At 42.6% G+C, this 14,967-nt stretch overlaps 1 protein-coding gene across 1 annotated transcript in view; it reads right to left on the reverse strand.

Annotated features, from left to right (window-relative positions):
- The window catches only part of LOC119660870, a 146,217-nt gene extending 131,480 nt beyond the window's left edge, over window positions 1–14,737 (reverse strand). Inside the window, exon 1 of the mRNA XM_038069824.1 lies at window positions 14,425–14,737. Coding sequence (XP_037925752.1) covers window positions 14,425–14,737 — 313 coding nt within the window. The remainder of the gene's footprint in view (window positions 1–14,424) is intronic.
- Between the last annotated feature and the right edge of the window lie 230 nt (window positions 14,738–14,967).

Consider the following 14,967-nt stretch of genomic DNA (forward strand, 5'->3'; position numbering starts at 1 on the left):
TTGTATCTAGATATAGTGTAGAATATATGGAAAAAGTGATTTTTTGATACTCTAGGATAATTGGGAATTATTCGGTATTATTTTTATTCATTGCCTTGAAAAAAACACCAAAATTTACAAAAGTTGCTCTGTATTTTAATAATGCACTATGCTATCGGGCTGGGAAAATCACTATGCATGTTCAAGATATCGCATTTATACCTTCATTCAGTTTTTCGCAAAAAATTTCTAAAAAAATCGGACTTCACATGGGATGACCCTCTTAAATGTTTGGGGAGAATTACCATATTTTACAATATTCTTCGCTTCAGGCGATACCATTTGAAAGCGTACACTGCATTTTTCAATACGCTGTAAAGTTTTTGGATTCTTGGGTAGCTCCAGCAATATCAGTGGTCAATGGTGATAAATTGACTTTGCTAGTGAAACAGCACATGCCAGGCATCTCTCATTGAAACTTCAAAGCTCTGCAATCCAAGCATAATATAACCATTAGGTTATATGTAATGTAATATTTAATTCTCTTCTCAATCTTGATCGAGCCTCTCGTGAGCGTTCAACTTCACGTCGTGTGTTTTGCTCTTTGGGAATTGCAGGAGCTCTGAACATTGACGCTTTTGCTCACAGATTTATAATTCGTACAAAATGTTGTTAAATAACTTGTGGTGCTATTTTGTGTTGAGTTTTAGGGGGGGGGGGGGGGTTGGCGGGGAGATCACCATACATGGGCATGAGCGGTGTACATTTTTTTCACAGAATATGGTGATGTGGGGTAACAAATGGAAGAGCTCGATTAGTTTTTTTTCGAAAATGATCTAGTTTCTGATATTAAGTAGAACATAGGAGAATGAGAGCTCAAAATAGATGCCCAAAAAGAAGTAGGGTTCGTTCTTAGAACCTATCCAACCCACAAATCTGAATCCTTACGAAATCTAAGCCTTAAAATACATCTGCTCAAATAAAAAATTATAATAATATGTTACTATATTTAAGAAATTTACCTGAAAACCCATTTGAGTTCATCCTAGAAGTAAGATATAATATAAGGTAAAACTCTGGGAGGTTTGAATGATGATCCGACTACTGCCAACAAAGTTATAGAAAGTCAAGATTTTGCATTCCACGTAAATCTATTGCATTCTAAGACGCATAAGACGTCATCATCATATACTATACAGTGAAGTTATATGAACGGGGGGACATCGATATATATTAGTTTTCCTTTTTAGCTTTTTTTAGTTATTTGTTTAACAGTATGAATAACCTTCTTTCCCACTTCCGGTATCCTCACTTCTTATATAATTGAAGAAGGGGATAACAATATTTAGTTGTCAACCTTATATATAGATTATGACATCAATATTATTCCGGAGTTAATTCAACATTCCTTCAATGAAATAGTACTGTTGTTTCCACGTCACGGAAAGCGGCAATAAATTTAAATGCAAATGACTTTCATTTAACAAGGAATTTCGAAATAGGTACTCCAAAACCTGAAGCAACGCTTGTACTGTAGTGGACCAGGTCTGGATGCTAAAACCTCACAAAAAAAAAATCAGTTTTAGTAAAACTAGGTACTAAAGAATAAATTAAAATAATTGCCTTCTATATGTGGTGACAGCAAGTTGGCCTAAGCCGTGCCCTCAAGTTTTCTGAATTGCTGTTCTAAAATTATTCTTGAAAAGCATTCGAAACATAATTTTCCTTTCCGCACAGATCCGCTCCTTTCTAAGGATTACCCAGCATTTTTTGCAATTAATCAGATTCGTTTATATACTCAGTGTTCATCGAGTTCAAGTTGAATATTTAAGAAGAACATTGTCGTTAATAGAGGGCTTACATAAACATACATACTATGCACATGTAATCCTCTAGGGTTGTTAGAGTAATTTTATGGTTTTCGCAAGGTAAAAGCAAATGTACCTGTGTCGGTAATAATTGACAAGCCTACACCTTTATCTGATATAGCAACACGCACAATGCTTCCCCATTTTGTAAAGATACTTCGTGACATTTCTGTGCGACGTTTACGACCCCCTTGAGAGCAAGAGAATTTATTTTGTTATGCTATCATGGCATTTTACACGCGACGCGTTGGATATTGCGTTACGCTCCAAGGCCTTGATTTCAGTTCTTGGGAAGCACTAATTTATACGACGTTCTCGTAGAATTTCATTGAATAATATAATGGAGCCCTTTTTTTCGGAAATTTGGTCGGCATTTTGTTCATCACAAAAGGCAGTGCATATCAAAATCATTTACATGGTAAATTTCTGGGCGAGCATCTATCTACCTGCGTAGATCATCATAAATAAGTACAACAAATGAATAATAGGCTTTATGTTAGTCATATGTAATGGCATTTTTCCAGGTGGAGAACTTATCCAAGAAACAAACAAGTCGGAATACCGGAAGCTCGCGCTTCGGGTATAAAGGTTTTGTGTTCATCTTATGTGAGAAACTTCAACGCACATTTTTCCGTCCGTATATAGCTACAAATTCAACATAATCCTTCATATTTTTCCAAACTACGAGACATACGTACATATTACAGCCATAGATATCACACTCACCCTAAACAAACAAACTGCCTATTACTGAATACTGTACACATATATGCACGTATATAAATTGATCGTACCCATATTTCCGATTTACTTCTTATATCTATTTGAATTAGGCACTACCCGCAAAGTTCATTAGCACGCATATATTATATACCTACATACACACATGTCTGGCTGACAAATAACTAAAAAAATAAAAGAAAATAATTCTCTGCGACCCAATTCATAAGAACTCATTTCGTTGTGGTATTGACGAATTGACATGTGATGATGACGTCATGCAGGTTGTCGAGTGCACGAAATTCACAAAAAATTGTAAAGTTTCACCCCCTATAACTTACTTAATAATAGTTGGATTTTCTTCAAACTTGACCAAACTGTGCATCATGTTCTTCATTACACGCATGCCAAATTTTGTACTTCTGGGATGAACATAAGGGGGGTTGCCGGGTAAATTTCTAAAATGTGGAAATATACTATTATTAACTTTATTTGTGCAGATATCGGAACCGGATATATTTTGAGGCCTAGATTTCGTAGAGATGCACCACTGTGATTTTTTTCATATTTTTCGGTTGGATAGGTTCGGAGAACGAGACCTGTTACACTTTTTGTGGGTCATATTTTGTACCCTCACTCCCCTATGTTTCATCTAATATCAAATATTGAACCAGATTCGAAAAGTACTAATTGAGACCTTTCATTTGATACCCTACATGGCTACATTCTGTGAAAAAAAAATTTGCACCCTCCATTCACATGTATGGGGAGCCCCCCCTTAAACTTAACACAAGATGGCGCCACTTACTGCATGTAAAGGGATCACCAGATTACATACTCTCACCAATTTTCGTGACAATCGGTCTAGTTGTTTCCGAATAAATCGGGTGTGACAGACAGACAGACAGACAGACAGACAGACAGACAGACAGACAGACAGACAGACAGAAGCTGAAAAGATCCAGCGGTGGCAAAACTGATGACTTTCGCACTCAAGTGAAAAACTCACTTGGGGAGAATGCCGCAGTGCGTGCCCAAAAACATGAGATCTACATACAATGTAAGGATCTCGATGAAATAACATCAAAAGCAGAAATTTGTACTGCTCTCAAGGAGCAATTCAAGTTGAAAGAATTCACCGAGGAGTCTGTTGTCGGTCTACGGAAAGCCTATGGTGGCACTCAAACGGCCACCATACGAGTGCCAGCGGAGGCAGCGCAGATGTTGTTAGCTGCCGGAAGGGTTCGGATTGGATGGGTTGTTTGCCGTTTAAGGGAGCAAACTTCACTAAAGAGGTGCTTTAAATGCCTCATGTTTGGGCACTTCGCGAAGGCATGCACCAGCAGCATTGATCGGTCCGATCGATGCAGAAGGTGTGGGGAGAAAGGCCATATTGCCAGAGAGTGCAATAGGGACCCCAAATGCCTATTGTGCGTAGCCAAAGAGGGACAGGATAACCGGCACATTGCCGGAAGTAGCAAATGTCCGGAATTTAGGAAGGCGCTCACTGCAATGAGAAAATGAGGTTTATTCAAATAAACCTCAATCATTGCAGGGTCGCTCAGGATTTACTTGAGCAGACCACGTTCGAATCTAAGATGGAGGTTGCCATCATAAGTGAACCGTATAGAAACCGCCACGGTGGCGTATGGGTCACAGATTCGACTGGTGGAGCGGCGATATGGGCTTGTGGTCGACAAGCCATACAATGTACTGCAAGTCAGGCAGCCAGTGGTTTTGTGTGGGCGAAAATAAGTGGTGTATATGTATACAGCTGCTACGCCCCACCAAGTTTGACACTGTCTGAATTCGAGCAAATGCTTGATAATCTTGTTCTCGACGCAAGGGGACGAAGTCCAAAGGTGATTGCTGGTGATTTCAATGCTTGGGCCCTAGAGTGGGGTAGCAGAGAATCAAATGCTAAGGGGCGCAGTCTATTAGAGGCTTTTGCGCAGCTGGACATGGTTTTGGCTAACGAAGGTGCCGTAAACACCTTTCAGAAAGGGGGGTCAGGGTCGGTTGTAGACCTGACCTTTATCAGCCCTTCCCTGGCGCGTGGTATGTCCTGGTGCGTCAGCGAACGCTACACCCACAGCGATCACCAGGCAATCTTCTTTGAGACATGTGTCGAGCCACAGGGCAAAGAGCTATCATGCCCGAAACCGAAAAAGGTTTCAGGCTGGTCTGCAATATCTTTGGATGAGCAGAGCTTCTTAGAGGTGTGGTTAGATCAACCTGACATAGCGGGCGCCTCTACGGAAAGAGCCGTCCATCTGGCTCAATGCATCGCCAAAGCATGTGACGCGTCTATGCCTAGGAGGTGCTCATTCCCCAGTAGAAGACCAAACTATTGGTGGAATGATGAACTGACCGGTCTTCGATCAGCCTGCCACCGAGCCAGAAGAGCGGCTCAGAGGGCGGTAGGTAGAGTCGATCAGGGGCAGAAAGAGTGCGCCTATAAGGCAGCCCGCAAAACCCTCAAGCTCGCCATCCAGCGAAGTAAGACAAAATGCTTTAAGGAGCTCTGCTCAGATGCGGACATCAACCCGTGGGGGAGTGCTTATAGAATAGTGATGGCACGATTCAGAGGCCGCTCCTCTCCGCAGATCACGTGTCCCACCCTCTTGCTGAAAATCATCCAGCGGTTATTCCCCCAGCAAGAGGAGAGCACCGACATATTCCAACCACCTCTGAATGTGACGGCAATTCCTCCAGTCACCAGAGACGAGCTGCTGGAGATCTGCAGCAGAATAGGAGACAATAAAGCGCCGGGCTTGGACGGAGTGCCGAATAAGGCCCTTAAGCTTGCCGTGAAATCCAGGCCGGACATGTTCGCTGAGCTGTTTGAAGCGTGCATGTCCGAAGGAATATTTCCGGCGGCTTGGAAGCGGCAGAAGTTGGTACTTCTGCCTAAGCCTGGTAAACCTCCAGGTGAACCATCATCATACCGACCCATATGTCTTTTGGACACGGTGGGGAAAATCTTAGAGCGGGTAATCTATAATATAATAGATTACTCCCGGTTGTTGAGAGCCAAGGCGGCCTTTCAGATCGGCAGTTTGGGTTCCGAAAAGCCAGATCAACCATTGATGCCATCAAATTGGTTACTGGCTTGGCCGAAGATGCAATTCACGGAAAGGGTAGTACCAGCAAATATTGCGTGGTAGTAACCCTGGACGTGAAAAATGCATTCAATTCGGCCAATTGGAATCTAATACGCAAATCCCTAGCGAAGATTGGCATTCCCCCCTATCTCGCTGCTATCGTCGATAGTTACTTAACTGAAAGGAGGCTATGGTATGACACTGATGACGGACCGCAGGAGTACGTTGTTTCCGCCGGTGTCCCACAAGGCTCCGTATTGGGCCCACTATTGTGGAACATCATGTACAACGATGTACTTAATCTTCCCCTTCCGGAGGAAGCCACAGTGGTGGGTTACGCTGACGACATAGCGCTGGTTGTTGTCGCAAAGCATCTTGAAGATGCTGAGTTATACTCAAGCGAGGCAATCAGTGCTGTCAAATGCTGGTTGGAGAGCTCTGGTTTGACGCTTGCGGAGGAAAAAACAGAAGCGGTCCTCATCACTAAGCGCCGGAAGAGAAATTACGCCTGTGTTAGAATCGGGAATCATATCATCACTTCCAAGCCGACCATCAAATACTTGGGGGTGGTGATAGACAGGAAGCTCAGCTATAAGCAACACTTACAGTATGTTTGTGATAAGTCATCCACTGCTAGTATGGCCCTGGCGAGGATGATGCCAAACGTGGGAGGGCCACGGCATACCTCTAGGTTGCTTATAGCCAGGGTGGTGACCTCGATCATGCTCTATGCGGCCCCAGTTTGGAGGGAGGCGTTGTGGATGTCAGGGAATGCTACCAAACTGAGTTCAGTCTACAGGAGGACAGCCCTGAGGGTATGCTCTGCCTTCAGGACTGTCTCAGATGATGCAGCATTCGTCATCTCTGGAATGATGCCGATTGACATCTTGGCAGATGAGATGGCGAATATATACAATGCAAAGCCAACCTCTTCCTCATCACGGACGAAGAACGCTGAGAGGGAGAGATCCATAAATAGATGGCAAGAGCGGTGGGAACGCTCGGGAAAGGGCCGGTGGACGCACAGGCTCATTCCTGCCATCAAGGAGTGGTTGGAGAGACGACACGGTGAGATTAATTATAATCTCACCCAGTTTTTCACGGGACACGGAGGATATCTCCAATACCTTCACAGGTTTAAATTGGAGACCTCACCCGATTGTCCGAATTGCAATGGAGTCCCAGAGGACCCAGAGCATGTATTCTTCCACTGTCCGAGATTTGTGGAAGAAAGGAGGAATCTAGAGGAGACTCTAGGAGAGGTGCTGGTACCAGAAAATCTGGTACCGAAAATGCTAGCACATCAAGAGAATTGGGATGCGGTCAACTCCATGATCGCATCTATTCAAGATAAATTGCGAAAGGCAGAGGAAAGGAGAAAAGCGCGGTCACGTGCGCCGCGTATAGAAGAAAGGTGACAAAGCTAGAGTGAGCTGACTCCGCCCCGTGATGTAATACCTTATGGTGGTTCCGCGGGGCAGGGAGGGAGTCGGGGGTGGTTTTAGTGGGTAAAAATCCCACACGCTGGTGTGTCTAGACCAGTGTCTTTTTGAAGATTTCCACCTCCTCAACAAAAAAAAAAAAAAAGACAGACAGACAGACGGACAGACGGACAGACAGACACCGTCTCGATTCTAATAAGGTTTTGTTTCATACAAAACCTTAAAAACATCTATAATAATAATAATCGTTGGCGCAACAATCCAAATTGTATCAGTGCCTTCATTCAAGACCGTAATGCATACCGTAGGAGGCAACGTGGTCAGCATTGCACTCGCTCAAAATTATTACTCTGATTTGACTCAGGTACTCAGTTACAGCTGAGTCGACTTATAAGTGTTTAGAAAGTAACCAAAAATAGGTGCATCTAGGTGTACCCGATCACCATTACTAATCGCTCTTGCAGGCAAAAGAACTCCTGAAATTGGCTTTCGTCAAATACGAGAAAACTCATCTAAGTGGTCACAGTCGAAACGTGTCATATATACATATATGGATGCGGCAGCACAAAAAAACACCAAACCCGAAAAGTTTAATTTTCGTATTTGACTTTCAAAATTCTGTGTAAACAAACATTGTTGTGTGCCTGTCTGTCTTAGAATTGGTTGTACTGATTAACATGAAATTTGGTGGGGAAGAAGAAACTATAAACACCCAGGCTTATAGTGAGTTACATCGATCTACATTGAACTTAAGGGGACCCCAATATATGCAAAAGTTAGGTGTACATTTTTTTAAGCATCGAATGTAATCAAAGTGGATATTAAATGAAGAGCCCCTGTTAGATTTTTCCAAAGCCAGCTTAAATTTTGACATGTGGTGTATAGCTGGGAAGAGCCGCCGCACTAAAGTAATCTAAAGTAATCATTTCTTCTACGGACCAATTCTCAAAAACTACCGAACCCAAAAAGTGGATGGTATCCAGGCCTCAAAATATTACTACATTTTTTTGAAATTGACTAGAAACCCGTCGTTAGTTCATCCTAGATTCGTAAATATACACAGTGGTATAGACTATGATACAAAACATACCCATGTATACTACAATCCCCATCATCGTTCACAAAGTTAAAGTAGTAAAGTTGTGTTTTCAATGTAAATTTACTAGATCCCAAAACATTTAATATCAATATCAGATTAAAGTAAGTAGTTTGGCATGCAAAACGCATATGCAATGCAAGTTACATATAAATGAAGCAGTTCTGCAGTCAAATATTCTTGGGCAAGAAATACACAAAACCTTTCATACCTGAAGTGCCGGGGTTCCAATTTTCGGCTTGTTAATTTGCTCTCCAATTAATAATTGTCGCATAAATGCCAGTGGAATTATGTTTATGAGGCAAATATGATTCAACCGTCCTCATCCATCTTATGTGAAGAAAAAAGTGTATTTCCACAGGTATTAAGTATTTTTCTTAAAGATGAAATACACTAATTTCAATTGAGAAATGGAAAATGAAAATCCAATGGAATTGGAACTACTTTTAGCTACAAACTTCAGAGAGTTTCTGCGATGCAGTTACAGGGTCGTCTATTTGATGAAAAGCTTATTGGTTCAGCAAATGGCACCACTGTTTACCGCGTACCCGTAGTGAAATTGACCTGACTCTATGATATTTCCTAGCATATAATTTCGTGAGGGCATCACAAAACATTACTTATAACAAGGGCAACAAGAACGTCATCATTTGGTGATGCAGCGACGTTCAGTGATGAAATATTACACTGTGTCTCTCTCAGTGATGTAATATTACATACATAACTTACCAACTTCTATTTCTATATATACCAACTATTTCTAAATGTATACTGAACACTCGGCATCACCAAGCAACATGAAGGAAAGAAAGCGATAACTGTTACTTAAACATTCTACTATAAAGATGTTTACCATAAACGCCGGAAAAAGCCAACATCAGTAGATATGTTCATGATACGAACGATCCCTGACTTATCGATCGGCTGGCCGTGACGGACATGGAAGAAATTGCTAATCCACCACTTCCACAAGCATTGCTAATATTTGAAGCCGCACGGTCTCAGAGAGTATGTGGCATCTTATAGCCTATTATCGATATGAAGCTTCAAATTCTTTCGGACTTTTTTTTCTCGTTTCTGAAATTACTGACTCTCGGTTTTCCTTTACCTTGTTGTATTTACTTCTCTCTTAGGTTGGCTGATGATGCCGTGGGTAACAACATCGCCAATTTCAACTCGATTCCGTGCACTCGTTACCGCATAATCAGCAAATGTCAAAGTAAAAGGCAAAAGTAAATTGATCTAATGTTCAAATTCCCATAATACAAAATAAAACAAGTCGGGAAACCAGAAGCTTGACGTTTCAGGTATAAAAGGTTTTGTTTTCCTCTATGTGAGGAGCATAACGCAGTTCTCCATTGGCTTTATAGCATTCACTCGAGATATTTAAATCGCTCAGTTCTGGCAATAGTAGTAACCTGCCCAGAACTGAGCGAATTAAATATCGCGGGTCAATACTATCAGCCAATGGAGAAATTGCTTCACGTATTAATGCAACCTGGATGAAGTGGCATTCCCCAACTGGTGTTCTTTGTGATCGACGTATCAGCGCACGTCCCAAATCTAAATTTTACTGTAATGTCGTCCGTCTGCCGCTATCTGTAGTTTTGAGTGTTGGCCGACTATAAAGGACAATGAACGGCGTCTTGCGGTAATGAGGACGAAGATGTTGCATGCACTGGTGGCGTGACACGTTTTGATTACGTCTGAAATGAGAATATCCGCGATCGATATGGGTTTGCACCGATCGTGAAAAAACTGTAAGATAGGCGTTTTTGATGGTGTGGGCACGTAATTCACGCTAGCGAGAATTCAACAACCAGTATTGTTCGGAACATCGAAGGCAATGGTAAGCAAGCAAAAAGCAGCCAAAACAATGGTGGCTTGATACGCTGGATGGGGATTTAAAGGCCTCGCGATTATATCCTGATCAGGCATTTGATAAAATAAAATGATGAAACCGCTCACCACGAGCCGACCCCGCTTGTGAACTGAAGGCTGAAGAAAAAGGAAAAGATGTGAGGAGCAACGAGTGCACGACAGCTCCGTATAATATAGCTAAAAATTCCATTGCCCTCTATTTTCTAGAAAGCGATTTAAATAAATCATTTGATGGAAAGCCCTGTGTTGATAATGGTCAACCTCATACGCTTCACACTCTCAGTTTAATATTATTAGCAAATGCCAACAATTTAACCAACATCAAATATAAACAAGTCGGGAAACCGGAAGCTAGACGCTTCAGGTATGAAAGGTTTTCTTTATTTCTTTTATAAAGAGATTTGGGTGTGCATTTGTCCTATTAGCATGTAGCACGTAAAATATGCATATATTATGTGAAAATAGCCACTTTCAAGTGATATTGACATTCATAGTCTCGAATTTGCAGAGAAGCGACAGCTTTGACTTAGTATTATTTTGTTAGTAATGGTGCGATTTTCACCAAATTTGGCAGGATCATGTTCTATGCTGTAGCCTATATTGTTGCCAAGTTTTGTGATTCTAGGGTCAACTTAAGGGGGGGGGGGGTTTCCTATCAATTACTAAAAATTATAGTGATGTACTATTATTAACTTTATTTGAACAGGTATCGGTATGGAGGGTATTTCGGAGCCTAGGCACCATATAGTGACAGCCCCCTGATTTTTTTCAGATTTTTCGGTTGGGTAGTTTCTGAGAATGGGTTCGTTAAAAAAATGACCACTTTCAACCCCCCGGACCCCCCACCTTTTCAACAAATGTCAAAACTAAAACTGGCTTCGAAAAGTACTAATCGAGGCCTTTAATTTGATACCCCACATGACTATATTTGATGAAAAAAAAATTTACACCCTCCCTTTGCATATATGGGGACCCCCCTTAAATTCGACGTAAAATGATGTAACTCACTATATGCGTGAGCGTTCGCAGTTCCCACCTTTCTACCAAATTTGGTGCCAATCGCTACAACCGTCTCCGAGAAAAATGCGTGTGACGGACAGACAGACAGACAGACAGACAGACAGACGGACAGACAGTAAACCGATTTTAATAAGGTTTTGTTTTACAAACAAAACCTTAAAAATGTAAACTCAAGAGAAACAGTTCCATATTGAACAGAGGGACAGCCAAAGGAAGAATTGGTCTAAGTTGAAATTCATATAATAAGAGATTTGGTGACAGATCCTTTGTATCTAACCAAAGCCAATTTCAAATTTTCAATTTCAATTTCAAATCTTTCATTATTATTTTTTTCAACTTTACTGTTTGTTTAAAAACTTAGTTTTAGCCGCGTGTAGTTTCTCCTTCTTATACATGGTTGCCATTCACCCCTTGGTGGGGTTCAGCGTGTCAACCACAACAACGCGCCACCGCCCGCGATTTGCTCAAATGCGCTTCAGCTTCCCGAGACTCTCGAATTCCTCATTTACTGATCTGCGCCAAGTCCTGTTGAGGTAATCCGCTCGTCGGCCTCCTTGGGAAACTTGTCCAGTGCATTTGTCGCCCTCCCTAATGTGAGCCCGTGAGTTGGGGCTAACAAATACACTCAAATTGTTTCCTACTTATCCTAAGAGGCGACTAAAAGGCACCGAAATTTTCAAGCTAGCCACTTGAACGTTTTGAAACTTTACTATTACCGAAAAATAAACAACTTCCCGGATAGAGACTGACCTCAAAGCTACGACATTTGGCTATCGAAAACGGACTATGATTGGTTTCTGGAATGTGCGCACGCGTACGAAAATTCTCAGAATGGTCGCTTCTCTAACTGTGAGAAGGAATTCCGACAGTATAATTTGGACATTCCGGGTCTAAGCGAATTAAGATAGTGGCATTTCAAGTTTCTAACAGACTTTCAACTGCAAGATTCCGGTCCAGATTAAGAAGCATCACAATAGCACTTCCGATATAGTGGATAAGGATGCTTCCTACGAGCTACATTTTGATCGTGATGGGTGACCTGAGAGCCAAGGTGGGATCTGACAACACCTAGCTCGGACATTGGATGGGAAAGCATGGTCTTGACGACAGTAACTATTATGGTGGGAGATTCATAGATTTCCGCAACTTCTCTCGCCTCGTCTTTGGTGGCGCATTGTTCAAACACAAAGCCTATCATAAGTTTAGCTGAGTTTCAACTGATCGATGCCGTAGGAGCAATCAAGTTGAGAACTTCGCGACAAGCATTAGATTTACGAATTGTTTTCTGGATGTGCATAGCAAGAAAGGGGCTGACATCGACTTCGATCACCATCTGATGGTCGCTTACGTTCGCTTGCATGTTGCGTCCGCCACTTCTCAAAGGGCTGGGGAGTTGCTAAATCTAAATTTCAACATCGACCGCTTGTATGATCCAGCCAGAAGGAAAGTCACTGATTGGAAGGCAGATATACTGAGTAACCCGCCTGAGAACATTGATGAGCATTGAGCTGCATTGGCCATCAATGCGCTCAAACAGAGTAAAGCCGATGGGCTTGACGATCTCCTTGCAGAGTTGTTCATTGCTGTACCTGCAGTTATTGCAGATCTGCTGCTTCCTCTCATGCGCAAATCCTTGGAATCCAAGACTTTTCCTAGAGAGTGGGGAATGGTCAAGATCCCAAAAACGATAATCCTGGAATGCATCAACGAACATCTCGAACACCTGCTCTTCATCTTTTTCGAGAGAGCTTTGGTTAGCGTAAGCAAATAGTGTATCTCCAGTGGTCCACGAAGGAGAAGTATTCCGGCGAAACAAATAGCTATTATTAAAGTGATATATGATGGCATCAAATGCCACGTGCTGCACCTAGGTAGAATCTCATAAGATTTTGATATTATTTCTCCTTGTTATCGATGACGTTGATCCGGAGGCCGTGGAGGAATCCAATGAAAGATGGCTTCTTTCCTCAAACACCTCCACTACGCTAACGTTTGCTCTCTCACCGGGTCAAATGGCTCTAGATTTGGTAAGAGAGGCAAGTAGAGTTGGGCTAAAGATAAATAGCAACAAAACCAGGGTTTTCAGTCTGATTGGTCAACGTACCCTCCCTATCTGCATTAATAGGCTGAGTATCGAAAGCGTCTCTCAACGTGTATGTCGTGACCTCCACTTTCACTGTCCACTTCTTTGTAACACTCAAACTCTGTATTTCCGTTTCTAATGAAATTTTATTATTTATTACACCTAATTTACACTTTACACTTACATTTTCGTTACTTTACATTCCTTGAACTTTTCCTACCTTGCCGGTTCACTTTTAAAAATCGACTAACTCTAACATTTCCTTATGCTTATTCTAGACCTACCTTAACCTACTTTCCTATTCTCATTTGCCGACCCACGATTACCTCAAAACATGTTTAAGAGGTCAGTGCTGTTATGCAAACACTCAGCATTCTAATGCCGATGATTTCTGTGGACAGTGTCCAATATCGCTGGGTGAAGCTACTTCTCGTCGAGATGGATATTGCTCACATTCGGCACTATTTTTCCCTGATAAAGCCTGGCTCGATGATGCTAACCCTTCTTGTTGTATGGTGCCTGTGCGTGTGTTCAACGGCAAAGGTGGTGGAATCGCAATTTTCACTGGACGGCTCCTTGACAGGTTGCTGCTCGACAAGGGTGTTCCTTTTCTTAATATATCTGCTTGCTGGCTGTCGACCGAAGACGCCACCTTTTCTGCATTTGACTTAATCAATTGATCTCGTCCTGCTGTCTTCCTCCACCTGACATATGCCACCAACGCCACTGCAATGATAATAACGAACATAATGCCTAGTGTACCTGCTGATGTGTACATATGCAGTCTTCCCGCTGCCTGATGTTGTCGAACGAATTACTCCTCCTTAACTCGTCTTGCTAGCTCTTCCACCGCCCGACCTTCGCTGCGCCACCGCTCACCTAATCTTTCAGCACTCAGTACGTGCAAGGGCCTTGTTTCGTTAAGTCGCACGAGCTTATGAATCTCTTCCGGCAACGGTTGACAGCACACAGCATTGACCCGTATGAATCAAGACCTCTTTCTTTACAACATCTTGCGACGTCAAGTGAAACCCGTCCGCCCGCAAAACGCACCGCTCTCCAAGTACCAACACTCCCATTTCGCTGAGGGTGCTATTCTCTCCTTGCCCATGCGAGCAGAGGAGCGTAACTGCCACTACCTTCCTCAGGATAAAGAGGCAGTAATTACGTGTGTTCATTTTAATTATTCCATTCCAAGGGCTAGCCCAACTGCCACGGCAGCCCTTATTACCAATTTTGGCAAAAATGCTGGTCACACACATCCTTTCAGCCGACACAATGGTAGGGACTTTCTTTTCACATGCGAAGCGTGTCTCATCAGCTGCCAACAACATCGAGGTACATTTGCTAATTCCCTTTTCAGTGATCAGGGCGAAATGGTGGGCGGCAGTACTAACCGCCAAATAGTCGGCTTCCAAATGGTAGTAAGGAAACCCTCCATCCAGGGCCGCCGGAATAGCATACGCTTGGAAGAGTTGAAACAATCGCTTCTCTAGCAACGGCACATTAAGTCGGAGCAGCAGCTCGCGACCACTTTGCACCATTCGAACCTTCATCAATTGATGATCCAGACTCAAAGTCTCCAGATTCAGAGGATCCCGATTTGGAAGCTGTTTCAAGAGTGCTAGGAGGTCCTGATTATGAAGTAGACCTGGGTGTAGCCTTCCATATTTCGCGCTCTCAATGATCCCTCTTAGAGTTCGTTGACGGTCCAGCAAAATCTGAATTTGCCAACTGCGCTAATAAACAGAACTCGATTACATCACCCCGTCGC

This window comes from Hermetia illucens, chromosome 1 (assembly GCF_905115235.1).
Source record: "Hermetia illucens chromosome 1, iHerIll2.2.curated.20191125, whole genome shotgun sequence".
NCBI lineage: Eukaryota > Metazoa > Arthropoda > Insecta > Diptera > Stratiomyidae > Hermetia > Hermetia illucens.